The sequence below is a fragment of the Pelodiscus sinensis genome, chromosome 32 (genome assembly GCF_052426305.1).
Source record: "Pelodiscus sinensis isolate ZL-2025 chromosome 32, ASM5242630v1, whole genome shotgun sequence".
Classification (NCBI taxonomy): domain Eukaryota; kingdom Metazoa; phylum Chordata; order Testudines; family Trionychidae; genus Pelodiscus; species Pelodiscus sinensis.
This window is the reverse complement of record NC_143083.1, coordinates 15,135,174-15,161,252: the sequence shown is the minus strand read 5'-3', so window position 1 is coordinate 15,161,252 and position 26,079 is coordinate 15,135,174. Positions and strand designations below refer to the sequence as shown.

Sequence of the window (26,079 nt, the reverse complement as noted above, 5' to 3'; positions counted from 1 at the left end):
AAAATAAAAAGGTAGAGAGAAATACAGGAAATAAGGCACGAGCTGTAGAACAAGGACAGCGTCAATGCAAAGCAGTTTCTGTGGCGGGTTTTTGGAATTTGCTCTAACTTCTTGGCAGTTCTAAATCGGTCTCTGATGTGCACCTGCTTTCCCGTAATGTTGGATAAATCAGGGAGATGATCCAAAGAATTTTTTTAAGTGCTTTAGTGGGAAAAATGCAAGAACCTGCCGACGGGTGGGCACTGGAAGGTTTGTATGTCGGTCTCCCACCCCTCCCCTCACTGTATCTTCCCATGAAAGCTCTTACGTATTCTTAAGTGTAGACCAAGCCTCGTTCCTTGAAAGGGCCCAGAGCTGAGCAGCTTAGCAACACGGCTCTGCTGAGAGGTGCGTGCTGCCTGGGACGCTCCCCTGGCGTTGTGGTCTCTGGTTTCACGAGGTCGGAGTTCAGCCAGGTGCGACTGCATTAACCCTTCTGGGCGAGAGATTTTGTTCTTCGAAGCTGAAACAGATGGTGCTGCCCTTTAAGGGGCAGAGGTTCTGTGTGGGGACTGGCTGCCGCTTGGACCCTCCGCCAGTGACTTAACCGTGAGCTCTTCCCCTCTTCCCTTTCGCTCAGGAGCCTTCGGAAAGCTCCCCGAGAAGTCCGCTTCCTGCTCCTCATGCCAGCGAGGCCAAGTGGCAGCAGAGGTGCTGGGGCCGTGCCCAGCTGGGCTCCAAGGGGAGCGGCTTTGGGGCAGAGGGGGAGCGACCCCGGCCGTTCTCTCAAAGGGAGGGGTATGGAATTCAGCCTGGGTCCCCCGGACGAGCCCCGTCTTGGTGTGCAAAGGGCAGGGGCCCGTCCAGCCACCCCTCTCCTGGTCGGGAACCAGGGACACCAAGGGGGCTGCGCTTTCCGGAGCAGCCAGCGATTTGGGGCCAGTGACGCGGCCTCCCCGTTGGGCGCACCCAGGCTCGCTTCGGAAGGGCGGGGCCCGGAGCGGGTTTTGTCACGTGGTGGGTTTGGGTTGGTGGTTGCTGTAGAGAGTGGATTCATTTTGTAATGGGCAACTCAACCCCAAGCAGGTATTTTAACAAATGGCCGGTCGGCGGTTAGCGTCCCGCAGGGCACTGGGTTGCTTGTGACCGTCTCTGCCACCGACGGCTCCTGCTCAGAGCATCTGTCCTCTCTCTGGGCAGGCTCCCTCACCCTCTCCTCCCTGCCATGGCCACAGGCCCAGGGTTAACCCTTTGGAAGCCATGTTTAGAGGGTGACCTACACAGCCAGCTCCTTCCTTCACACACTCACACTTGCCAGGCTGCACAGACCCATGACCCAGAGCCATTAAGGGAGTTGACCAAGGTCCTGGAGGGAGTCAGTAGCAGGTCCTCCAAGTGCACCGTTGGTACCATACTATCCCTGTCCTTCCCTCAGGGCTGGGCACAGGGCACTATCTGCCTACATCCGCCTTCTCACGGCCACCCTGAGTGGAGGGGAAACCTGTGCCCCCTGCACTAAGGCGTTCTGCCCCCACCCCCATGTGTTATCAGCCCGGACAGCTCTCTGCCCCCAGCCCCTGCATTGGCCACAAGCTGCCGGGAGGAGCCAGCCCCTCCAGAAAGCACGCGCGTGGGGTGAGGTGCTCTGGGACAGGGGCCGGGGGCAGACGAAGGTGGCCAGCAGCCCGGGAGCCAGCCCTGTATGCTTGTAGCAGGCCCCCCACCAAGCGTGCAGAGTCGAGGGCCCTCCTGGCCCACACGGAAGGGGGCGTGATCCTTTCCCCCAGTGCAAGGAGAGTCCTGCATGGGGCTGGCCCTTTGCGCCGCTCGCAGTGCGGGTGTATCATCCCGGGCCTGCGCCGTGGTATGGGACCTGTAGGCCTGTCGAGTAGGGGGCGATTTTAAAACGTTTGCCTTTTCATCAAGAGATTCCTTCTGGAACAAGCGCCCGGTACGGACACGTCAGCTGGCATCAGAGCGCTTGTGGCCTGGCCTAGCCTCCCCCCTCCTGTGTAGGAAGAGCTGGACTGGGGAAAGTGCCCTTCTAACGGTGTCGCGGTCTTGGGGTGGTACCGCTTGAATTGTGACGGTGTTGTTAACACAGTGTCCGAGCGCCTCCCCATCTTGCATGTCTTCATCCTCATGAAGCACCTCTCTGTGGCAGGGCAGCGCTGTCCTCCCCACGGTACAGGTGGGAAACTGAGGCAGAGAGAGGCTAAGTGACTTGCCCAAGGCTGTGGAGGAATTCTGTGGCAGAGCTGGGATTTGACCCCAACATTCCCAAATCCCAGGCTGGTGCCATGACCCCAGGATCTTCCTTGCCCTTGACTACTGGCTTTTGGGTCTGTGCGGTGAATGGGCCAGGGAACCAAGCAGGAGGTATCTGGGGAGGACTGGGTTGGGTGCAGGGAGCTGGGCCCAGCTGGAAATGCACAGACTGAGAGGCCACAGCACCAGGCTGCTTAATTCAGCTCTGCTGTTCCCGGGAAGGGGGCTTCTGGTCCCCGTCCCCCCACGGCTGCTACAGCTGTTTGGCAGCAGCCCGGCCCAGAGCCGAATTCGGCCGAGGGACGGGACCACAGTGTCCTCCGCTGGCTCTGGCTCAGGGCCCGATTCCCAGCAGCAGAGCAGGGGCCCGCCCTGTCGCCTCCTCCGGCGCGCTCAGCCCTCCGTAGGATCGGGGAGTCTGCCACAGCTGAAGTTTTCTGGGCCCCCCAGTAGCCGGGCCCCAGGGTTCCTCGGCTGGCCCCCCCTTCCCTGCAGAGGAGACAGCAGCTGCTCCGGTGGCTGTAACTGCTACCGGTGGGGCTGGCTCGCTGGGCGGGCGGAGACTCGGAAGTGGCCTGGGCTCGCAGCTGGTGTCGGTGAGAAAAGCAGCTTCTGACCTTTCGCCTGGCTGAGCCTTTATCAGCCTCCCCGGGGAGCTGCGGGTTTAATGGCTCCTGTGTAACACCTAGGCAGTGATGTCTGCTGGCCCCCTGCTCGGGAGTGGGCCGTGTTCCCTGGCCTCGGAAGCCTCATTAGCCGCCAGCCAGGGGTAAATGACACTGGTGGAGGCGGGAGTTTGGCGTTCAAAGGATCAGCGCCTTGGCTGCCAGTCCTTGCTCTGCCACAGACTCCCTTTGGGACTTGGGCAAGTCACTTAGCCTCCCCCGTGCCTCAGTCTGCCCATCTGTACAATGGCAAGAATAGCCACCCGTCCTCGGTGGCTGGGAGGTGTGAACTCTTATTTGTATTATAGTCCTAAGAACAGCCAGGCTGGGTCAGCCCAATAATCCATCTGGCCCCGTGTCCTGTCTGCCCACAGTGGGCAGTGCCAGGTGCAACTGAATCCCCAGTGGGCACCGGCGGGGGGATGTATCCTAGATTCACAGAATCCCAGGGCGGGCAGAGACCTCAGGCAGCATCGAGTCCAGCCCCCTGCCCAAAGCAGGACCAGCCCTATCTTGGGGGGTGGGAATTCTGGGCTCCAAAAATAGTTTTGTTGGCCCTCAGTGGCCTCTGTCGGTGCCTGGTGGAGCTGCTGCTCTTCTCGGATCCTGCTTCCCCACCAGACCTGGGCTCACCCTGCAAAGAGGTAGCGGCTCCGGGCTGGCGCTGGGTGCTGGCATGGGGGAGCAGAGCTCAGCAGCCCGGGGCCCGTGTCTCTGCCGTTGGGTTCAAAGCTGTGTCCCCCACGGCCATGAACTCGCCCCACAGAGCTACCCTGCCCGGATCGGCTGCCCCTGGGCCCACCAGGCTACAGCCCAGCCCCTCGGCCGTGCAGCTGGCTCAGAGCCAGGAGACGTGGCTTGTGCTCTCTGGTGCGCTCCATGGTGTCCAGCGTGTGTCTGTCATGGGAGGCTGTGGGGGCCCTGACGCACAGAGCAGACAGTCCCCGCCCGGAACAGCTAACAGGAGCACCACCAGTCAGGATGCTGGAGGTGAAATGAGGGATAGACACCGGGAGGGATTACCAGGATAAGGCTATTAAGGGTGCAGCATGCTGGTTCCTAGCTAGCGGCAGTAGTAAGCTATTCCCTAAGCGGGTCACAGGATTTTCCCATTAGAACGCTTTTGACAGGAAACTGGGATTTCAGCTATAAATAAAAGCTTTTTTGATGACGAGTGTGTCCGCTTGCCACATGCAGAAATTAAACACCAACGCCCCCAAGCCGGAACATTTCTGTTATTTTCTCGCTTGGCAACACACCCGAGTGTGCCACAGAACAGTTCAGCACGAGCAGGGAGAATTGGGGTTGGCTGGAATTTGCCACGGTACGAAGTTGGGAGCAGCGTGGCTGTTCTCGGCATGTCTCGTTTCTCTTCCGCGCAGTGTCCGGGACCTCCTGGTCGTGCGCTAAGCACAGCGACTCGCGGCGGTCACCAGTGGCTCGTTCTCTCGGCCGCTTCCGGGTTGGCTCGTTTTTGCTCCGCCCGGGTTGTGGGCCGGTCGTTAAGGGAGGGCCTGATGCGTTTGCAGCAAGATGGCGCAGCGGTGGTTTCGCTCGTCAACGTCTCCGTATTTCACGCCTGTCGGGGATGCTCCTGGCCCTCTCCTCTGGCAGGTGTGTGGCAGGAACGGCTGTGAATGGGCTTTGCCTGCACCGTGCAAAAACTCCACCCCGCCTTGCGACAAGCCTCTGCGGCGGGGCTCCGGGGCTCACGAGGCTTTCTCTCTCCCTCCCCGGCCCCGCCCGGCCTGCTCTGGGAATGCGCCCTGCCGTCAGACAAGGGTGTGGTGCCCGGAGCACAGTGGGCGCGAGTAGAGATGGACGCCCACGGCGAGGCTGCATGAGAAGGCGCCCGTAGATCTCCCTGTCACCGCTTACAAGAACATCCCCCAGTTGGGTCCTGCTACGAGCCTTGGCAGCGTGTAATGCCCCGACCTGCGTCATTAACCCCGTCCGGTTAGTGGAGCGCTCACGCCGGGGCTGTGGAAGGTTTGGGGTTGGGGGGGAGGTCGGGCAGCCGAGGGTCCCTTTGCTGAAAGGAGGGGACGGGGCTTCCGTGCCTAGGGTCTCACTGAGGGCGAAATTCGCTAGGGCGGGCGGTGGCGGCTTTACGCCGGATGCTTTGTGAACAAGACTGGGAGCTTGTCCAGACCGGGCTGCAGAGCGTGGGGGTGCTCTTTGCCACACCGCAGGGGCGCAGTACCGGCAAAGCCGGGGGGCTCCCGAAAGCCCTCCCGGCCAAGGCACAGTGAATGCCGAACTCCTCGGAGCCAGGCAGGGTCACTAACGCCCGGCAAGCCAGGCCAGTCGTGTGATGCACGAGGAGGAGAACGGCCCATGGCTAGGGACTAGCCTGGCCCGCAGGACCCGGGTGCCACCCACAGGTTGGCAGCGGGATTCGAACCTGGCACCTGCAGCAATGAAACAGGGCACGTCGCCCGTGTCACTCCAGAGGCAGGGGGCCCGTATCTGCTAGGAGACGAGACGCTCTCAGGGAGCGCGTTCCAGTCGCTGCTGGTCTTGTACCGGGGCTGTGCCTGGGATCCCGGGGTGCTTGGAGCTGTACGCCACAGAACGGAGGGATGGTCCCCGCCCCTTAGATGCGGCGAGCGAGGAAATGGCCTTTATTGGACCAACTTACCCTCACCCAGCTTGTCTCCAATATCCCGGGGTCGCCTGGCTACAGCCTCACTGCTTTACGCGCCCATGGGCACGGGCATGCTGTGGGCCGCTCCTTTACCCGTCTAGGCTGTTGTGGTTCTGCGGGGCGGGCGGAGAGCCCAGATCCTCAATGGGAACGAGGCCTCTGAGGCCCTGTCTGGCCCGTGGGCCCCACAAGCCGGCGAACGGGAGGGCGTCTGGGCGCTTCTCGGGCGATTCGGGGCCGCGGGTTGGCCGGGACGTTTCCCGCGAAGTGTCCAGCGCCCGTGGGACGGAGGCGGCGGCTCGGTGCGATTTCACGTCCCGGACCTTTGGGGCGTGTTTGGAAAGGGTCCGAGGGGCGAAGCTCCCACCCGCTGGCGCCAGCGACTGCCGCTCTTGCTGCCCGGGGAGTTAATGTCGCGGCAGCGTCCCCCTGCCCCGCCGAATCTCTGAGCGCCGCTCCCGGCTCCGCAGGCTTCCCGTCCGGCCCAGAAACTCCTCCCCAGCCGCGCAGGAAAGCGCTTTGCAAGGGGACGAATCTCTGCGCTGTGACCCATCGTGGCAGACGCCGGCCCCCTCGAAGATCCCTGCCCCGGCCTCGTGCCCCTCAGCACCGTCGGCCCCGCGTGTGGCCCCAGGGCCTTTTCCGTGCAGGGAGCTGAGCGACCCCCACTCGGTCAGTAGCTCTCCCCCGTGAGCAGACGGCCCTGCTGCCTGCTCCTGGGAGGAGATGTGGTGGCTCTTCCTCCCAGCCGCGCAGGGCGTGTTCATTGCCGGGAGCCGGGTCCCGCCGGGGTGGGCCAGCTGTCCGTGCACATCAGCTGCTGCCAGGGATGCTGCGGCCGGCCAGGGCTCCCGAGCCAAAGGGCTTTCCCCCTCCCCCCGGGGGGCCTTGGTCATGTGGGGCCGACCGGCTGGGGCTCTGCCCCCCACTCGGGAGGCTACGCTCCGGGGGCCGGGCTCCTGCTGGAATGGGGGGCACGACGGCACCAGGCACCTTCGGAAACTGCCGCCCACTCAGAACCCGGCGTCGCTGGAAGACAGAGGCCTGGCTGCATTTCAGGAGTTTGCTTATTGCAGCCTCCCCCGTTCTCCCTCCGCTCGCCAGCGACCTCAGCAGCCGAGTGCCCTGCCTCCTACCTAGCCAGCCCCCCGACACGTCCCCTGCCCCGGGCTGGGCCGGGCTCTCCGGGAGGGTGCTCGTCCATGGTGCCCCCGGTGCCTGGTGAGTGATCTCTTCTCCTTCTCTCTGTGCAGCTGTACGAGCTGGACGGTGACCCCAAGAGGAAAGAATTCCTGGACGACCTCTTCAGCTTCATGCAGAAGCGAGGTGAGCCGGGCCGCGAGCTCGCGGGCGTGTCCCCTCCTCCCACGCGCCTTTCGGAGCCCCCGCTTTTAGTGGCGCGCTCGGGGATGGGAACGCGTCGCTGCGCTCACAGATAACTGATGGGCCGGGGTTACCCACAGGCTCCCGGGACCTCTGCACACAGGGATCCAGCCGGCTGCCCTGCAGCGGGAGGCGTCTCCATCCCCAGGGCCGTCGGGGGGCAGGGCGGGGCTGCTCGCGCCGGGGGCTTGGCGTGCTGCGGGGCTGGTGGTGTCAAACCCCCGTGACTCTGCATTGCAGGTTGATAAACGCCCCCCACTTCCCAAAAGGGTTTTGCTTCCCCTTGACAGCCTCTGGCCGGCGGCCTGCGGACGCCGCGTCCTTCCCCTGGTACCAGTGCTGCCGCTGTCCCCTCCGCCATGTCTCCCGTTGGGCAGCGGGGAGCTGCCTCTGGGACCCTGCTGCCAGGCTTGAGAAGCGGGTTCCACCCCCCCCCCCCGCGCGGCTCCGCTCGCTGCCCAAACGCCCGCCGCTCCTCCGGCGCCGCCAACGAGCCGCTGGCCGGCAGCTGGTGCGTACGCAGAGGGGCAGCGTCTGCACAGCGGAGCAACCCCCCCAGACACCGCGGAGCCGAAGTCTCCGAACGCGGCCCGTGGGTTCTCGGGGGTGCGGAACAGGGAGCGGCCGGCGCCATGATGCCTCGTTTTGCCACGGAAACGATTGACAGACAGCGTGAGCCGGGGGGTGAAGGGTGACCCGGTCCCCTGGTGCGCACAGCCGTACTGGCGTGAACCTGCGCCCCGCCCGGCTGGAGCAGCCCTGCCAGGCCCACACGGCGCACGGCGGGCCCGTGAACGGGTTAAACATACCGTATAGGGCGGAGGCACCGGGGGCTTGGACGGCTGCTCTCGGAAGCTAACTCCCCGCGGAGAATGAGGGCGCAGCCTTGAGTGCGTGGGGCCGAGGGAAGGGTTTTGGGAGCATGGTAGGTAACGGAGCCATCTGAACAACGGCTTGTTCCTGTGCCCGAGAGGGGGTTAGGAGGACCGGGTCAGATTTAATCCTGCAGAGATTAACCCTCGTGGCCGTCAGAACTTCTCCCAGAGCATCGCTGCTCGCGTTTCCCTAAGGGGCCAGGGGAAACTGAGGCACGGAGCAGCTGCGACTCTCCAGAGAGTCACTCGTGGGCCGCGGCCATGCTAGGAATAGGACTCTGCAGTCCTGCCTTCCAGCCTCATGCCCTCAAGCAGGCCGGTATTCGGAGGAGGCTGCGGAAAGCAGAGCATGGGGGGATACAGGGCCAGTGGGGGAGAACAGAGCCGGGGGATGAACAGCGGGTGGCCAGGTGGAGGTTACGTGGCAGCGGGGACCCTGTAGGGTAGCTGGCCAGGTCTCAGCGTCAGCATGGAGCCTGCAGAGCAAATTAACGCCCCTTGGAGTGGGCTAGCAAGCCGGCGCCTGAGGTGCGGACGAAACACGAGGCCCAGGTGTTGGAAACGCTTGGATCCGCTTGCCCTCGGCCTTGCCCCCCCCAGAAGCTGCACCCGGCTCCCAGGATATAGCCACTGACCCTCGGCCGGCCCGTGGGCTCTACGCTCCCGGGCCAAAGCTGCAGTGGGGCCGACGGCATCGGCCAGGCAGCGCCAGCGCCCTGCCAGCAAGTAACCGTGCTGTTCTAGCGCGCAGGCCCCGCGGGGCCGGGGCAGGTCCGTGGCCGACAGCCCCCGCAAGCTGTTCCCCACAGACTGGTTTCCCCTCCCCCTCCGTGCCAGGGGCCTCTTCTGGGCTCTCCCCGGCCGCTCGGGGCTCAGCGGGGGGAGAGCAGGGAGGGGGTGACACAGACGTCTCGGGCCTCTCCCCTCCCCCTTGTCACTCTGGGGCTGCCCACTGGCCTCTCCCGGCCCTGCTGCGGTGCCTGGCGATGGGCAGGACTGGGCTCACCAGTAGAGACCACCGGCCCCTGGCTGGAACCTCAGGCTCCAAGGCAGACGTGGCCACTGGTCTGACCCCCCCCCCCCGTGCCGCTGGCACCCGCCCACCGCCCCCAGGAGCCTGGGCTGTGCAGGCACCGACGGGCCGTGGCCAAGTGAGACGTGCCCCGATCAGAGTCCGAGAACCCAGGAGCTGGAAGGGGCCTCGAGAGGCCCCCAAGTCCGGCCCACGGCCCTCGCGGCAGCACCGAGCGCCATCTCCATCTCCCGGCCGGGTCGGTCCGACCTGCTCCTCAGTCTCCCCAGGGATGAGATTCCACAACCCCCCCGGGCAATTTAGTCCAGCGCTTCACCACCCGCCAGGCAGGTTTTTCCCAATGTCCAACCTAAACCTCCCTGGCTGCAGTTGAAGCCTGTTGCTTCTCGTCCCGTCCTCAGAGGCCCAGGGAACCATTTTTCTCCTTCCCTCTTGTGGCCCCTTTAGGTCTGGGTAAGCAATCCTGCTAGCGAGCGTCAGAGCCGAACACGGGACCTTTGCGCCTCTGACTCAGGGACGTCTGCCTGAGCCTGCAGGCAGCCTGGGCCACGGGGTGTTCCCGTCAGCCTCCCTCTCAGGCCTGTTGCCTTCCCCACGCCGGGGCAGGGCACTGAGCTGACTTAATTTCCCAGCTCTGCCACCGTCTCCCTGTGTGACCTTGAGCAAGTCACTTAACCTCCCTTCCATGCTGTACAGTGAGGAGGAGCCAGGTCCCTCTGCCGTGTTCGGGGCAGGGAGACCCGTGCTTGTGGCCTGCATGCGGCACCCGACGCCCTGAGCCGTCCCATCCTGTAAACAATCCCAGTGGCTTGGTCGGCAGCACTTCAGTGATGGGTCGGAACCTCCCCCGGCCCCCTCGCCCCAGCCCTGTTTCCCGTCCTGGTGTGTGTGTGTGTGTGGGGGGGGGGTTGCTCTCGGTTTCAAAGGCAGTAAGTCGCTAAGGGCCAAGGCAGGAGGGGGACTCGTCATTGGATTCCCCTCCCCCCCTCGGCACCCTTCCCCTCCCCAATCACCCAGAGGTCACCACGCCCTCCGCTCCCGCACCCCAGCTGGCTTGGCTGGCCATTGACTCTACAGGCAGCTCTTGATGAATGGCTGTATTATAGCCCAGCCCCCGCCCTGGGTACATGTGGTCGCTGCCTCTTTGTATAAACATCCTGCTCCCCCCCCCCCCCCGTCGTCCCCCCCCCTGCGCTCGGCCCCAGCTCTGCCCGAAGACGCTGCTCAGGTTGCTCCCGGCAGGCGCGAGGTTGCAAAGAAGCTGCTCGCTCCGGATCCTTCTCCTGCATTTGGCCCGTCTGTTCTCGGCTGGGGAAATCTGCCCGCAAACGGGGGGGATATTTCCGTGCAGCCGCGGCAGCCGGCTTGATTTCTCTTCCCAATGGCTGTTTCTAATGGCGTGGGGGGTCGTTTTCCCAGCTTCCGATTGACAGGGCCCTGGGTGGATACGAAACGTGTCTCTGTAGCTGCGGAAAGGCGCGGCGGCTGCGGGCGCCCGTGGAACCCCAGGGCTGCCCCGTCCGTTGTGGCTGGGCATCGGGAACTTGCCAGTTCAATCCAGGGACCCCTCGAAGTCCTGTTGCGTTCGTTCCTCAGACTGTGCCCATCACCCTAGTGTCTGGGCGCCTTCCCGTCGGGCATTAAGCAGCACAGCCGACAAACCTCCCGCGGTGGCTGTCCTTTCGCCTGCTCCCCGGGGCTGCCGCAGGGGCAGTGCAGCGGGTCGGATTTTTTAACTCGTCTCTCCGTGTTGTTGGTGGCAGAGGCTGGTCCAAGACACGGGCCCGGCACTCGGCGCTGGTTCTGGGGCACCTTGTTCCGTGGTCCGGGACCAGCCGCCATAAACGTTCTGCCTCCGGCACGGAGGGAACAGCTCCCAGCCCCCGATGAGAGGAGCAGGTCGGTTCCAGGAGGCCTGATGGTTTGTGAATTCCCAGCCCGGCCTGCCCGCTCGATTTTCCCCCGCACCAGGCCAAGCTGTCCCTGCCCCGGGAGACAGGGCTGGGGTGGGCGGGATCCTTGCCTGGCTCCGGGTATCACGGAGCAGCAGCCGAGACGCCGCCCAGCCACGCTGCAGCCTCAGGGTTACAGCCCTGCCTCCCACCCGGTTTTCTAGCGGGCGCATCCCTAAGCATCCTCGGCCTGGCCCCAATCCCGGGATTTTTATCAGGAGGGAAACCGAGGCACGTGCCGTTTTCAGCCTCCCTGGGCAAGTGGGGCCCCTTGGTAACTCCGGGCGCGGGACTCGGAAGGAGCGTTTGGGGCCCAACCCCCCTCGGCTCCTCTTGGCGTGTGAACGGCCCGGCTTCGTCTGCTAGCGCCACCTGCTGGGCGCGACGGAGCGGGTGCCCTCTGCGCGCACTGGACGGGCAGAGCAGCCGGGAGCGAGCGAGGCTCTGGGGAGAGTGACGCGTCTCTGACGCCAGCCGCGAATCGCCTGGGGGGGAGGGGGCTGGGTTTTCTCTTCATCACATCCTCTTCCTCCCCTCCCCTGAGTCCCTCCCTGCCTTCTGGGGCTTCCAGGGGCAGGAAATCAAGTCAACCAGCCCGTCAGCTAGGCCGTGGGGACTCTAGATCAGCCCAGGCCAATACACCAGGCTCCAGCGCGTGTGCATGTCCGGCCCCCGCCCGGCGGGCATAAAAGAGGTGGAAATAGCAACGTGCAAATATGCGACCCCTCCCCCGGGCGCTGCTGGACGTCAGCTGGGCCCTGCTTCCCCTAGCGCGTCTCCCGTTGCAGTCCGTCCCGCAGGCCTCAGCTGTGCTGGGTGCCAGTGACACGTGGGCGGGAAACAGCGAGAGCGGCCCAGAGGGGAAACTGAGGCACGGTGCAGCGATCGTGCAGGAGCTAGGGAAGGGATCCCGGGCGTCTGGATCCCACTTGCTCCCTGCTCCTCCGTCTCCCGGCCCCTGCTCCCTGCAGCATCCTGACCTCCCCCTCTCCACAGGGACCCCCGTCAACCGGATCCCCATCATGGCCAAACAGGTGCTGGACCTGTACATGCTGTACGTGCTGGTGACCGAGAAGGGGGGCCTGGTGGAAGTGATCAACAAGAAGCTGTGGCGGGAGATCACCAAAGGGCTCAACTTGCCCACCTCCATCACCAGCGCGGCCTTCACCCTGCGGACGCAGTGAGTGTCCTGGGCTGGGGGCCTGCCCTTCCGGCCGGCTGGCGGGTGCCCGGCCCTGGCTCTGGGATACAGCCGCGGCGTGAGACACGGCCCTCGGTGGGAGGCTGAGCGCCCTGGTGCAGCAGCGGGGGGGGGCTGCAGCCGGAGGCTGATCTAGCCCAGCCCCTCGGTGGCCGGTTCCCGGCTTGGCCGGTGCAGGGCAGAGTCTCGTGGGGAGGGCTTGGAGCTGCCCAAATCAGCAATGGCCCCGCCCCCTCCAGCCCCTCTCTGGGGCAAAGGGGCGGGGCTGGCGAAGCATTTGGCCGGGCGGGGGGGTTTGGGGGCTGGTGAGGTGCTCAGCCAGGCGGGGGTGTGAGGGCTGCCAAGGCATTCAGCCGGGCAGGGGCTGGCGAGGCGCTTGGCCGGGTTGGGGGGTGCAGGAGCCAGTGAGGCATTCACCTGGGGGTGGGGCGGGGGCAGGGTGGGGGCCTGTGAGGCGCTTGGGGGAGAGATGGAAGGGGCTGGCGAGGCACTCGGGGGGGGTGCAGGGGGCCGGCGAGGTGCTCGGGGGAGTGCAGGGGGCTGGCGCGGCGCTGCAGGGGGAGGGGTAGAAGGGGCCGGTGAGGCGCTTGGGGGGGACGCAGGGGGCCGGCGAGGGACTCCGGGGGGACGCAGGAGGCCGGCAAGGGGCTCCGGGGGAGGTGCAGGGGGCTGGCGTGGCGCTGCAGGGGGAGGGGTAGAAGGGGCCGGTGAGGCGCTTGGGGGGGACGCAGGGGGCCGGCGAGGGACTCCGGGGGGACGCAGGAGGCCGGCAAGGGGCTCCGGGGGGACGCAGGAGGCCGGCGAGGTGCTCGGGGGAGGTGCAGGGGGCTGGTGTGGCGCTGCAGGGGGAGGGGTAGAAGGGGCCGGTGAGGCGCTTGGGGGGGGCGCAGGGGGCCGGCGAGGGACTCCGGGGGGACGCAGGAGGCCGGCAAGGGGCTCCGGGGGGACGCAGGGGGCCAGCGAGGGACTCCGGGGGGGACACAGGGGGCCGGCGAGGTGCTCGGGGGAGGTGCAGGGGGCCGGCGTGGCGCTGCAGGGGGAGGGGTAGAAGGGGCCGGCGAGGGGCTCGGGGGGGCAGGCGGGGGTTCGGGGGGGACGCAGGGGGCCGGCGAGGGGCTCCGGGGGGACGCAGGGGGCCAGCGAGGTGCTCGGGGGGAGTGCAGGGGGCCGGCGCGGCGCTGCAGGGGGAGGGGTAGAAGGGGCCGGCGAGGGGGGGGGGGACACAGGGGGCCGGCAAGGCGCTCGGGGGGGCACAGGGGGCCGGCGAGGTGCTCGGGGGAGTGCAGGGGGCCGGCGCGGCGCTGCAGGGGGAGGGGTAGAAGGGGCCGGCGAGGCGCTCGGGGGGGACACAGGGGGCCGGCGAGGTGCTCGGGGGAGGTGCAGGGGGCCGGCACGGCGCTGCAGGGGGAGGGGTAGAAGGGGCCGGCGAGGGGGGGGGCCGGTGAGGGCTCGGGGGGCCGGCGAGGGGCTCGGGGGGGGACGCAGGGGGCCGGCGAGGGGCTCGGGGGGGACGCAGGGGGCCGGCGAGGGGTTCGGGGGGGCCGGCGAGGCGCTCGGGCGGGGGCAGCAGCGCTGCGGCTCAGCGGGCGTTCCCTGCGGCAGGTACATGAAGTACCTGTACCCCTACGAGTGCGAGAAGCGAGGGCTCAGCAACCCCAACGAGCTGCAGGCCGCCATCGACAGCAACCGGCGGGAGGGCCGCCGGCAGGGCTTCGGGGGCTCCCTCTTCGCCTACTCGCCCAGCGGCACCCCCACCCTGCTGGCCTCCCCCAAGCTGCAAGGGCCGGCCCTGGGGCTGGCCGCCACCAACGGCGGCCCCGGCGCCCCCCTGCCGAAGATAAAGAAAGGTGAGGGGCGGCGGCGCTGGGGGGCGGGGCACTTGGGGGGGGGTCTGGTACCCGGTGCCGGCAGAGCCCTCTGCAGAGGGGAGGCAAGAGCATCCCTGTGTCACTTGTGGGCTACCGATGGCAGGGCCAGATCCCAGGCGTTCTGTGCGTCCGTCTGTCCCCCAGCCGGGGACCTGTACCCCTCCCCCGGCTGTGCCCGCTGCAGCTGCCACGGAGAGGCGCTTCTCACCTGGCCCCCAGCTGCAGTGGTGAGAGAGGGCCGGGGCTGTCCTCTCTCCCCCCGGGGCTGTCCTCTCCCCCCCCCGGGGCTGTCCTCTCCCCCCCCCCCCGGGGCTGTCCTCTCTCCCCCCCCGGGGCTGTCCTCTCCCCCCCCCCCCCGGAGCTGTCCTCTCCCCCCCGGGGCTGTCCGCCCCTGAGCCCCTGGACCCAGCCCCGCCCCAGAGCTGTGAGCGACACACGGAGCATTGCGGGAAGGACCCGAGCGGTGCTGTAACTAGAAAGGGTTTGGGGTCTATTCATCTGAGACCCAGGCCTGGCTGCTGCTGTGCCTGGGGCGGGGCGACCCGTGTGCAGAGCCTCTTGTTCTAGGTCACCCGGGAGTCCTGGCCCCCAGACCTGTGCTCCGTTCTGTCCTGCGCCAGCTCCTTCAGCCACATGGGTGACTCTGCTCACCCCCCATCAAATTATCCCTCGACTACTATTGGGGAAACTGAGGCAGGGCGAGGGGGCAGTAACTTGGCCCAGCTCTCACGGGAAGGCAGCTGAAAATGGGGCCTAGCTCTCTTGCCGTCCAGCTCCCCTGATATAACCACTAAGCACTACTCCCCTCAAGACTAGGCTTGACTCCCAGCGCTGTGCCGTGATGCATAATGCCTGCGCAAGGAGCTGGGGGTGTGTTGAGCCGGTCTGGCCCTCGCGAGCTCCCAGGACTCCCAGCCCCTCTCCCTGTTGCAGAAGAGGACTCCTCCCTCCCCATCCCCCTGCCCAGCCGCCTGCCCGCGTCCCTGGCTGGCCACCCGGTGGTAGCAGCCCAGGCTGCGGCCGTGCAAGCGGCGGCAGCGGCCCAGGCCGCGGCGCTGGAGCAGCTGCGAGAGAAGCTGGAGTCCGGGGAGCCTCCGGAGAAGAAGATGGCTCTGGTGACGGAGGAGCAGCAGCGGCTGATGCAACGGGCCATCCAGCAGAACCTCCTGGCCATGACGGCTCAGCTCCCCATGAGCATCCGCATCAACAGCCAGGGGCCCCGCTCGCCAGGTGGGGAGCTGGGGGGGCCGGAAAGGGGGCCGCCGCCCTGCGCGTCTTCCCCAGAGGTTAGCCTAGGGTGCCCGACCCTGTCCCAGCCGGGTGGAGCAATGCCGCCCCCGGGCGCAGCTCGCCGGCCGTGGGAGTTGAACCCGCGACCTCTGGCTCTTAAATCGGGAGCCGCCTGAGCGGGTAGGTTGGTACCCTGCTTCCTGTCCCGCGTTGGGTGACTCTGCCAGGCCTCGCCCCACGGGGAAGGGCCGTTGGACTAGCCAGCCTTTGGTGGAACGTCTGAGCCAGTGCCGCTCTCCGCTCGGCCCCTCCCCGCCCGCTGGGCTCAGCGTCTCCGGGCCCGACCCTCCTCTGGCAAACCTGCAACCCCACAGCGCGGGCGGAGCTGGGTTCGAGTCCCCGGGCGGGGAGGTCTCTGCTTCTCGTATCAGAGCCCAGCCTGGTCCGCAGGGCTCGCTCTGCGTTCTCCGCCCGCCTCCCACGCCCTCCTCGCGAGGCTGGTGTCCGGGCAGCCCAGCTGCCTCTCCCGGGGGCGTTGGGAGCGTCTCCCGGCAGGCCCAGGTGCTGGGTCCCCAGCTGTCCCTGGAGAGGGGTTTCTGTTCCCTCCCCTGCAACTGTCCCGGAGGACGGGGTGGAGGAGGGGTCTGCAGGGCCCGCTGAGCCTGGAGGGGCCGGCCAGTCTCGGGTGGTTTAGACTCTGATTTCTCTGGTGGCAGAAAACCGTCAGGACTCTGGCCCGAGCCTGGCCCACAACGGCACCAACAGCATCAGCATGTCGGTGGAGATCAACGGCATCGTCTATGCAGGTAAAGGGGGGCGGCCGGGTCGTTCACCCCCGTCGGGCCAGGCAAACGCCGAGCTGCTGGGTCTCCCTGGGGACCCCGTGGATGTGTGACTGGGGGACATGGCCCAGGAGCCCCGCAGGCCTGCAGCCTGCTCCGGAGAGAGAGGGCAGCCCCGGCCCTCTCTGGCTGCTGCCGCTCCAGCGGGCCCAGCTCGGGGTGGGGTGCATGTCCCCCGGCGGGGGAACCGGCTCTGGTCTGGGGGTTCCTTTTCTGCAGTCCCCTCCCGGCCTTTGCTCCCTGCCAGACTCCCCTCTTCCTTTGCAGGCTTTCGGCCGCCACGCTAGTGTAGCCATGTGCACGGTTAACAGTCACGGTTCCCTGCGGGCAGCTGGCTTAAAACCCGGCTCCCTGTGTGCACCAGCTCCCGGTGAGCCGCCTGTCCTCCCCCCTCCGTGTGTAACCCCTGAGATGTTCAGTGGTTACACGTTTACTTTATCAAACACATTTTAACGTCCCTTCTCCCACCCTGTCCCGCAGGGACCGAGGCTCTTGTGGGTTATTTCACGGAGCAGTGTTACTCCGGCCACCGAGAGCCCTGCCCTCGTGCGGGGCGTGGCACGAGACCTAGTGAGGGGCCGTTCCTGTTCCAAAGAGCGCCGTCTAGCGAGACCCAGTTGGGAGGGGAAACTGAGGCACAGAGACTCGCTCAAAGGCAGCACCGGGGGCTCCCAGGCCAGGGCCTAAGCCATCCCTGGGTGGGACCAGGCGGGAGCCCTCTCTCCCCTTCCTCGCTGGTTCCCCGTGGCAGGTAGGATCCCCCCCAAGCCTCTCCCTCTTGTCTGTCCCCAGGTGTGTTGTTCGCGCAGAGCCCCGGCCCCTCGGCCACCTACAGCAAAGGAAGCAGCGGCAGCCGGAGCGGCGGCGGCGGGGCGGGTGGCAGTGGCGGCGGCGTCTCCCAGGCTGCCCCGGCCGGTTTGTCCGCCCCCCCAACCGTTACCTCTAATAACTCTTCGCCTTAAACCCCCCCTCCCCCCACGGCAAGGCCTCATCTCACCAAAAGACACAAAAGCAGATAAACCCGCCCCCCCCCGGCGCACCTACCACAGCTGATGCCAAAAACCAAACTTGGATCTGGCTTTCCCGGGGGCCGAGGGCGGAACCCCCCTCTCCCTCCCCCGAGAGGCCTGGCGAAAGAGTTTTGCAAGGAGAAAAGCTTTAACGCGGGGGGTTTCATTAAAAGCACCCTGGACTGCGAGCCAGTGGTTAGCCGGTGGCTTGGGACCGGCCGCCTCCGGCCAGGACTGCACCTCACCGACACCCGCTTTGCACTGTGTGTTTGGTTTGCAATTGTGCTCTTCTGGATACCTCCCGACAGACACAGTCGCACCCACGCCCACGGGCTGGCGCTTTTAATGAAGCCTCCCAAACTTTTTTTGGTTTATAAACCAAAATTTGCAGCAGCAGGAGGAATGTCCGTCTTTTCCATCCTTTTTTTATTTTTTTTTTTTTTTTTAAGAACTACACTCAAACAATCTGGCATTTTACAAGCTGGTTATTTGGATTTTTTTTTTTTTTTTTTTGTAAATAGCTTCTATTTTATTCTCTAAAAAAATCAAACGTTAACACACACAAATGATATCTATCTATCTATCTATCTATCTATCTATCTATCTATCTATCTATCTATCTATCTATTAGTATTCGTTCAGGGAAACAGGACTCGGAAAACGTGTCACCTCCTTTTCTTTTTCTCGTGTGGTCGTTGGATGTTGGTTTTGGTCGGTTTCGATCCGTGCTACTTTCTTTCAAGCGTTGGCGGCACCCACGGTTCGGGAGAGAGCCAGGGTGACCCCAGCGAATGAGCTCAGGTGTTTGTATGCAGGGCGGAATCGGGGCGAGGGGGGTTAAACAAGCTTTATTTGGAGATTGGGGGGTTGGAATTGTGTAGTTGATCTGCCGTTATTAGGAGGCGGTTTTGTAGAGCTGCCTCACTGGCAAAGTCTGCGTTTCTGGTATCCGTTCCCGTCGGGGAGAGGAGTAACGGGTCGGGGGCTCCCTCCCTCGGCTCTGCGCTCCCCCCACACCCAGCGGATGGAGCCTGGACCTCGATCCAGCCCTGATCCATTGAAATGGAAGGGATTGCACGCCACGCCCGTGCGTAAGAGCGGTGCTCTGGGGCAGGGAAGGCAGGCGGCGTAAGGCAGGGCTGTCTGCACTCCCTTCGGGTGGAGGCCCGTGGGCGAGACGGGGGCGCCAGCCAGCACTTTGCCGTTGAGCTGTGAGCGCGGCGCAGGCGGAGCCGGGTGCGTTAGAGCCTGGGGGGAGGGCGCGGAGCTCGACGGCGGCTGCCCGCTGCAGCGACACACGTCTCCTGCCGGCAGGGTTTCCTGGGTGTGAGCCGCGGGGCAGTAGAGGCCGCGAGTCTGGCCGGCGGCAGAGAGGTTTTGCATTGCAAGACTGAACGGCCAAGCTGCCGGCCCTCTAGCGCGCAGCCTTCCCAGGCACTTAAAAGAAAGAGGGTTCCCAGCTGGAGCCCCTGGGATTTCCATTAGAGCAGCCTCCCATTGGCTTAGGAAGGGGGACGCGGCTCCGTGACAGCACGTGGCATGGGCTGGGCTGGGGGCGTGGCAGTGTGCAGTGGAGGCTGGGGGCGTGGCAGCACATGGCACGGGCTGGGCTGGGGGCGTGGCAGCACGTGGCATGGTCTGGGCTAGGGGTGTGGCAGTGTGCAGTGTGGGCTGGGCTGGGGCGTGGCAGCACGTGGCATGGTCTGGGCTGGGGGTGTGGCAGCGTGCAGTGTGGGCTGGGCTGTGGGCGTGGCAGCACGTGGCATGGGCTGGGGGCGTGGCAGCACGTGGCATGGGCTGGGGGCGTGGCAGCACGTGGCATGGGCTGGGGGCGTGGCAGCACGTGGCATGGTCTGGGCTGGGGGCGTGGCAGCACGTGGCATGGGCTGGGGGCGTGGCAGCATGCAGGGCGTTGGTATGTTCAGAATCAGGCTCTGAGGAACAGCGTTCGAGCCAGGCGCGGGGCAGGGAGACAGCTGGTCCCAGGTGGCCGCTAAGCTCTGGGCAGGGAGCCTGCCAGCCCAGCCAAGCCACGGGGCTCCCTCGCTTTCTGGCCACGACCGGCCAGAGTCCTGGGGCTGGAATCGCTCAGCCGGCTTCGCTGGCTTCGCAGATCGCAGCAGTGGGACCCTCCGCTCCGTTGCCAGGCTGGTGAAGGCTCCCATGGGCTGGACAGGCGGAGGGAGCCGCGTTCGGCATTCTGGGCGGAGGCTTCCGTGTGATCTCAAAGCTCGTGTGCTGGGAAGGGGGCACACGTGTGTCCATGCGTGTCTGTGCTGCCTGCGTGTGCGCCGTCCGCGGGGGAGGGGGCAGCGCACCAGCCTGCCCCCGAGCCTTGGGCAGGGGCATGCGGGGAGACCCGACGCCGCGCTCTGAGCTGTGCGAGCCCCAGAGATGTGGCAGCTCAGACCCAGACTCCGCGGGGCAGAGGGTGTAGGCGAGGGCCTGGAGCTGGGTTCTGGTGCGACGGGGATTCAGATGCGGTGCCTCCAGCGCCGCGGACGCTGGGTTTTTCCTCCCTCCCCCCTTGCCTCTTCTATTCCCTCTGCTCTGGCTCGCCGGGCGAGGGGAATTGGCCTCCAGCTCCCATCGGCTTGCACCTAACACCCGCTGGAGAATCCCCGGGTTCAGCCGGACCTGGGGCCCAAGGGAGGGGGGTCCCGGTGCTGCTCCGTGCCGCCGGGTGGCGTCCCGCAGGGCCGGCCGGCTGCACTTGGTCTGCTGGGGGTTTTCTTGGGGCGTGTGTTTAATTGCTCAGTGGAGAACAAGGCTCTCGCTGAGCCCTCCGCTCTCCAGGGCCTGGCAGCACCAGGCTCTCCGTGCTTAGGCCCAGGGGAGCCACGTAACGAGCTCCGTGCCGAGGTCCTGCCGCGGGAGGAGACTCTGCTCAGCGACACTCGGGGGCTCAGGAGCCTAACGCGTCCCTGCCGGGAACTCGCTTGCCGGGCACCGAGCTCCAGGAAGGCCCCCGGAGCCGTGCGAGCGGAGCGTGCCCGGTGCTTGCCAGGACCAGGCCTCTGCCCGTGCCCTGCTGGCGCCGTGTGGTGCCTGCTCTGCCCACTGCACCTGCCTGTCAGTCACTGCCCTGCCCAGGGCCTGACTCTGGTTCTCAGCTGCTGCCATGTGCACCAGGGCGGGTGACGCGATGGTGAATCCAGTCGTGCACTCACCTTTGCCCTGGTGCGTCAGGATATTTTTATACACGTCTCGTCCTGCTGAGTTTTGTGCTTTTCCAGTTGCTAGACCGGCTCCCAACCTCCCCAGCCTGCTTTTCGGGTCACAAGCTGTGCTGACCCCGCATGCCGCCAGCAGCCACTGGCCTGACACCTCCCTGCTCCGCTGGAACGCGGCAGAGAGAAGCGGCTCTCACGTCAATACTACTGGAGAAGCCAGATTGTGCATGTCCCCCGCCCCGGCTTCTTACACCAGACCTTGTCTGCTCGGGGCTGAACCAGCAACCTCCTGCTGCTGCGGTTCCGCTGGGTTTTTGTTTCCAGATGAAGAAAAGAACCAGACAAATCAGGTGCACTGGATGAGTCAGTGAGGTTCCCGTTTTCCATCTCTGCAGCCTCCACTCCTTTGTGGCTGGCTCCCGGGGCGTGGCTGGCGCAGAGACTAGGGCTGGGTCCTGGCACGGCTCTGTGCAGGCGCCGCGGGAAGCGGGCAGATTGGCGAAGGAATCCGGCACGTCGGGTCGGGAGCGTTGGTCAAGGCTGGTCACAGTGGAAGCCGAGCGCTCCTGCTGTTCTAGCTGTTGAACCTCTGCCCCCCCCCCCTCCCCGATACCACCCCGGGCGTTTGGTGCTCGCGTTGCCGCTGGGCAATGGCCTTGGGGGCTGGCGCACCGCGGTGGAGCGGATCAGTGCGGTGGTGTCTTAGCCGGTGCGCGGAGCTGTGTGTGTGTTTAATCCCCATGGTGAGACCCCGCGTCTCTCTCCGAACACGTGCCCCTGGCTCGGCTGCAGCTGCCCTGCCGGAGATTAGAGGCAGCGCGTGGTCCCCCTGGGTTGCCTTCAGCTTGTTTTCCTTTGTGATCTGACAGCGCGTTGTGTGTGGTCAGGTTCGCTGCAGGGGCCGGAGCCAAAGTCCATTTCAGTTTCCACGGGCTTCTGTGGCCCCCTTGCTGCTCGGCCTCCCTTCCTAGAGGTGGGTCTTCGGGAAACAGCAGAGCCCTGGACAACCCGCCTGCTGCTTCCAGTTCATTGAAACTGACGAGCTCTCCAGCTGCTTGAATGGTCCTTCAACGTGCGTGTGGGGAACCAGCCGTCACTCGCACTGGGCAGAGCTAGCCAGGCCAGGAGACCCACCTCCCGTCTAGGTGGGACTGGGATGGTGAGCCCGGGGTTTTGTCATCTCGGGGTGGGGGTGGGAACATGGGAGCCGTAACCCTTCTCTAGGCCACGTGGGTTGACAGCCGAGCGACTGTAGCCGTGAGGAATGTGGCCACGGCAGCTCCTGAAGCAGGGTCACTTTGCAAACCGACGGGCCTGCGTCCGCACTCACGGGGCGGCTCCGCTTTACCGCCCCCGCCTCTCCGGGGAGGCAGGAGCCACAGAGCGGTTGGAACATGGTGCCCAGGGATGCTGGAACGTGGTGCCGTTAACCCAGTTCCGGGTGAGAAGCTGCCTCCCTCGCTCTCTGGCTCCGCGCCCAGAGAGGTGCTGTCTGCAGTGGAGTGGGGGGGGGGGGTGTCCCCTTTCCCGGCCTTGGCCCTGCGAGCGGGCTTCTCTCTTCCCCTCGACAAGGCCAGGGACCGCCCTGTTGGGCACAGGGCCATGGTGGGGCTTGGTGGATGTGTCAACTTCAGTGCTTGTCTGCTTGTGCCAGGGCTGCCGCTGGTCTCCAGGGCGTCCTGGAGGAGGAAGCCGACCCGGGCTGCGGGTGAAAAGCAGCTTTGTGACGCCGGTTCCGCCAAGTGGGGCGCCGCGCTGGCCAGCCAGGGATCCCCGATCCTGCTGGAACCAGCCCGGCTCTGCTCTGTCCCTCCCCCGCTCGCGGCCTCCTTGCTCGGCTGCACGCCAGCTGTGCGCTCCCGGTGCTCCCTCGCTACCTGTGGGCCGCACACAGGCCGGTACCCCCCAGCACACAGCAGAGCCTGGCTTGGCTGTGCCTTTATTTCCCAGGCTCCTGCGATCAGGAGGCTCTGCCTCCCCTGGGCTTCTCAGGAGGCTGAAGGCATCCAGGCCTCCGGGCGAATCCAGCTAGACGTGCTCCACGTGGCCGCTCGTCGCTCAAGTGCCCCTGTGAGACTCCAGCCTGACTCGAGCCAGGCAGCTGTGCTGCTCACAGAGCACTCGCCGTGGGCTCGGTTAGCCACTCTGTGACTGTGCCTTCCGGAGCACCCGGCTGCGAACCGGGGCCCCGTCCCGGTGACGCCGAGCCAGCCAGACTCATGTGCCTTTGCCCAGCCGGCGGCGCGGTGACAGTCAGCTCGCTGCCCGGCCCCGTCGCCTGCCTGCCCGGAGCCGGGGGGCGGATCTCCAAGGGGCCCCCTTCGGGATGCTCCTCCAGGGTGCATCTCGCTCGGCCGCTGCTTGGGGAGACTGTGGGAGCCAGGGCCTAGGGGAGCAGAGCGAGGCCTAGCAGGCCGCTGGCGATGCGAGCTCCGGCCCGGAGAAAGCTGGGCCTCTTTGCAGAGGACCAGCCCTTGTCTGAGCGGGATACATGGTGCTGTCTCCCTGGATTTCTCCGGGGAGGCTGGAGCATCTAACACCTGGTGGGAGGGGGGCATTGGGTCCAAATCCCCTGAAGTCAGCGGATCGGCTCCTGCTCGTTTCGGGGGGCTCCGGAGGCTCCCAGGCCCCTCGGGCCCCTCCGGCACTCAGCAAGTCACCGGCCTTGGTCCCTTTGCTGCGTTCCTGCCCTGCCAGCCCCCCGTGCCCTCCCTTTCCTCACTGCCTCTGGCACCGGGAGGCTCCTGGGCTGCTGCCCCCAGAACCGCCTTTGCGTGGACTCTGGCCTGCCTGAAAGGGGAAGCGGTGCTCAGCCCAGGGAGAGGGGCTGGCTGGTCCCGGTGGGGCTGCTGCCCTGCACGTCCTGGGCCTCGGAGGTGCGCAGCCGAATCGGGCTGGGTGTGTTCGCTGGCATCCGAAGTCCCAGGGCGACGGCTCCTGGGCGGCTCTGAGCAACTCCAGAGCCAGCTCTGCAGCCCCACGCCCGGCACCAATTCCTAGACTCCCCTCTGCATGGAATTGACCCTGCCTGCCGGGACCAGCCCGTGGCTCCCCTGCCGCCCACGCTCGGTTTGCAACTCCGGCGAGATCAAAGAGCGTGAAACCCTCGCTCGGCAGCGAGATAGACGAAGGGGATTCCCCTCTCCCGCCTCCGCGGTGCCGAAACCTGCCGCGAATGCCTCCTCGGCGCAGGCCGCACCTCTGACGGCTCCGGCACGGCAGGGCCTGTGGCTGCTCTCCACCCGGTGGGATGCAGGGCTGGGGCGCGGCGCTTTGCCGGGCTCGGAAGGAAGACATTGCTCGCCTTGTGCGAGCAGCCTTAGCAAGCAGGGTGGGAGAATGTCGGTATCAGTTGTGTAGCTCGTGTGTGTATCGCGCAAACCCGACCACGCAGCCCGTGGGGTAACGCGTTTCTTCTGCGCTCTCGACGTGAGAGCGGGACTGGCACTCAGGGGAAGACGGCCTGCTGTCTGGTTCCGGTTGCACTGTGGACAGGGCGGGCAGGGCGCGATTTGCTTGCTGTGTCATTTGTTTTTAGTTCCAGTTGTTTGCGGGGGGGCGGGGGGCACGTGAATCCTTCGCCCTGGTTTTTCATCCAGGAGAAACTTGCCTTAAAGTTGCCCGGCGGGGGGTGACCTGGGTTTCTCCCCATGCTGCCTGCAGGAGAGGCAGCTTCGCTAGCGGCGCATCCGGCTTTTCTCTGGCCCCTTCTCGCCGCTTGCACCGTGGCGGCAAAGACACCTGGACCCGAGCGTTACTGAGATCTTGGCTTCAGAAGGGGTGAGGGCGTCTTCCTGGGCCTGCTGCCGTGGGAGATCCAGCCAGGCATCTCCAGATTCCACCCAGCCAGTGTCTGGAAAGGCTCCTAGCCTGCACCCCCTCTCCGGTGGGAAGGCAGCTTTCGGGGAGAGGGCATGCCTCTCTGCTGCACCTCTGGGCTGCCGCAACTCTCCAGCTGGCCGGAGGGATGGACGCAGGAGCTGGAGGTGCCTACAGCAGCCGGCAAGCACAGAGCACCTCCGGGCCGGGAGAGGGGGCTCTCTCCTCCCCAGAGCCGTTCCCCCCCCTTATCTCTTGACACTATCGTGGCCCCCAAACCTCCACTCGCTTCTGAAGCTCTGGCTAAGACGATGCGACCAGGCCTTGCAAGTGCTGCTGTACAGGAGTGTCTGACCACTTCCAAAAGAGAAACCCTGCAGGGCCGTGCAGAGCTCTCGGGGGCTGGGCTTGTGCTGGGGGGGGGGGGGCGTGTTGAGATTTTAGTAGATTTCTGCATTTGTACAGTCCCTGGTTTTACTCCGCCCCCGCTCCACTCATTTTCGGTTGGGTTTTTTATTTTTTTGGCGGGGGGGAGCATATTACATTCAGCTTTTTTCCTTTGTGCATATCGATTTAAAAAAAAATCAGTTTCTCTGGGGGTTTGAAAGGCAGAAGGAATGAACACAGCTGCCGAGGCAATTACACAGCACGCGTATCTTAACTCAGGTAAAAAAAAAAAAAAAAAAAAAACACAAAAAAAGAATAAAAACCACATTCTACCTCTGATAGCAGCGGGCCTCGGACTGCCTGTCCTGGGACTCCCGTGGTGAAATATTTCAGTCTTGCAGACATTCAGGTATTAAAACTTTGTGATTATTAAATAAAATAAATAAAATAAAAACACTGAAAGTTTACATTTTATAATAACATTATTATACAGATTGTATTTAAACTTCAGAATATTTAAGACAATTGTAACCCTGTAAAGTTGATGAAATATTAAAAACAAAAACAAAAATCTGACTTTTAAGATCGGCTTCTGATTTCTTTATTGCGTTGCCGGGTCTCTCTCCACAGGGTCCCTCAGCAACGTTGCCGCTAATCTTTTCCACCTGTGTGCAGAATAATTTTTTAATGTGCACCGAGGCATATGCAGATGTGCACCACCACTCGAAACACAGGCTGCCAGCTGTGGGCGCTCTGCTAATCAGCACCTGAATCTCTCCTGGGGAGCTGTACCAGTGCATAGCTTACAGGGAAATCTGTCTCAATATTTGATGAAACCTTGTAGAGAGCAAGGTTGCCTCTGGGTGATTTAGGTGTATTACGGTAACGCCTAACAGCCCAACTGATCTGTACTGGGCCCCATCGACTATTAGGTGTATTACAGCAGCACCTGATAGCTTCCATCAGGAACGAGGATGCAATAAGGCCCACACAAAGACAGAACAAAGTGCCTGTCCCTGACCCCAAGAGCTTCAGCACAAAGCCAGAGCCAACAGCTGGCTACAGCCAGTGGGTACATTGGAACTGTGCTGGGCAGCGTGGCCTAGCAGTTGGATCTCTTTCCAACAGGCACACCATGGGCTTGATTCAGAAATACATGAGCACAGCTCCATGACCGTCGGCGGCTCACAGCATCTCTGAGCTCTTGCGGTGTTTGGGGGGCTGCAGAGGGTCTCCTAACCCCCCAGCTGCTCTGTGAGAACTTCCACTTCTGATTACACCCCCCTTCCTCCCGGGGTGCCTCGCCCTGCTGGCTGTGTGGCAGGGAGGTTCAGAAACCCTGCCCGCCGGGTAATATTTCAGCTCCTCATGGTCTGGCAGGCGGATTTTGGAACGCCGGGGTCTGACGATGCTGCAGAGGAGACGGGGGGTCAGCAGACTGCAAGTGGCTGCCCTGGGACAGCTCCCCCCTTGGGTGGCTGCTGGGGCCTCAGTCCAGGGAAGAGCTAAGGCACCACAGTGCTTAGGAGCAGATGGGACTCGGACGGATGCTGCTTGGGTTGCTTCCCCTCCCCAGCAGCCCCCCCCCCACTCCTCTGGTCTGTGTCCTTCCCCTCCCGCAGCAGCACCCACCGACGCGGTGCTGGGAAGGCCCCCCGGGAAAGTGGTTCCCTGCAGTTGGGGGGTTGGAAGGAGCTGACATAGGTGGGATTCCAGGAGCCAGGAAGCAAGAGCAAGACCTGCCCCG

At 64.7% G+C, this 26,079-nt stretch overlaps 1 protein-coding gene across 3 annotated transcripts in view; it reads left to right on the top strand.

The window, feature by feature from the left end:
* Positions 1 to 24,908, top strand: part of ARID3A (AT-rich interaction domain 3A) — a 76,463-nt gene extending 51,555 nt beyond the window's left edge. For all 3 annotated transcript variants that reach the window (XM_089775013.1, XM_089775014.1, XM_075902640.2), the window contains exons 4-9: positions 6,813 to 6,885; positions 11,799 to 11,982; positions 13,606 to 13,850; positions 14,805 to 15,101; positions 15,818 to 15,907; positions 16,736 to 24,908. In XM_089775013.1, coding sequence (XP_089631139.1) covers positions 6,813 to 6,885; positions 11,799 to 11,982; positions 13,606 to 13,850; positions 14,805 to 15,101; positions 15,818 to 15,907; positions 16,736 to 16,905 — 1,059 coding nt within the window. In that variant the 3' untranslated portion in view covers positions 16,906 to 24,908. The remainder of the gene's footprint in view (positions 1 to 6,812; positions 6,886 to 11,798; positions 11,983 to 13,605; positions 13,851 to 14,804; positions 15,102 to 15,817; positions 15,908 to 16,735) is intronic.
* Positions 24,909 to 26,079: the final 1,171 nt, after the last annotated feature.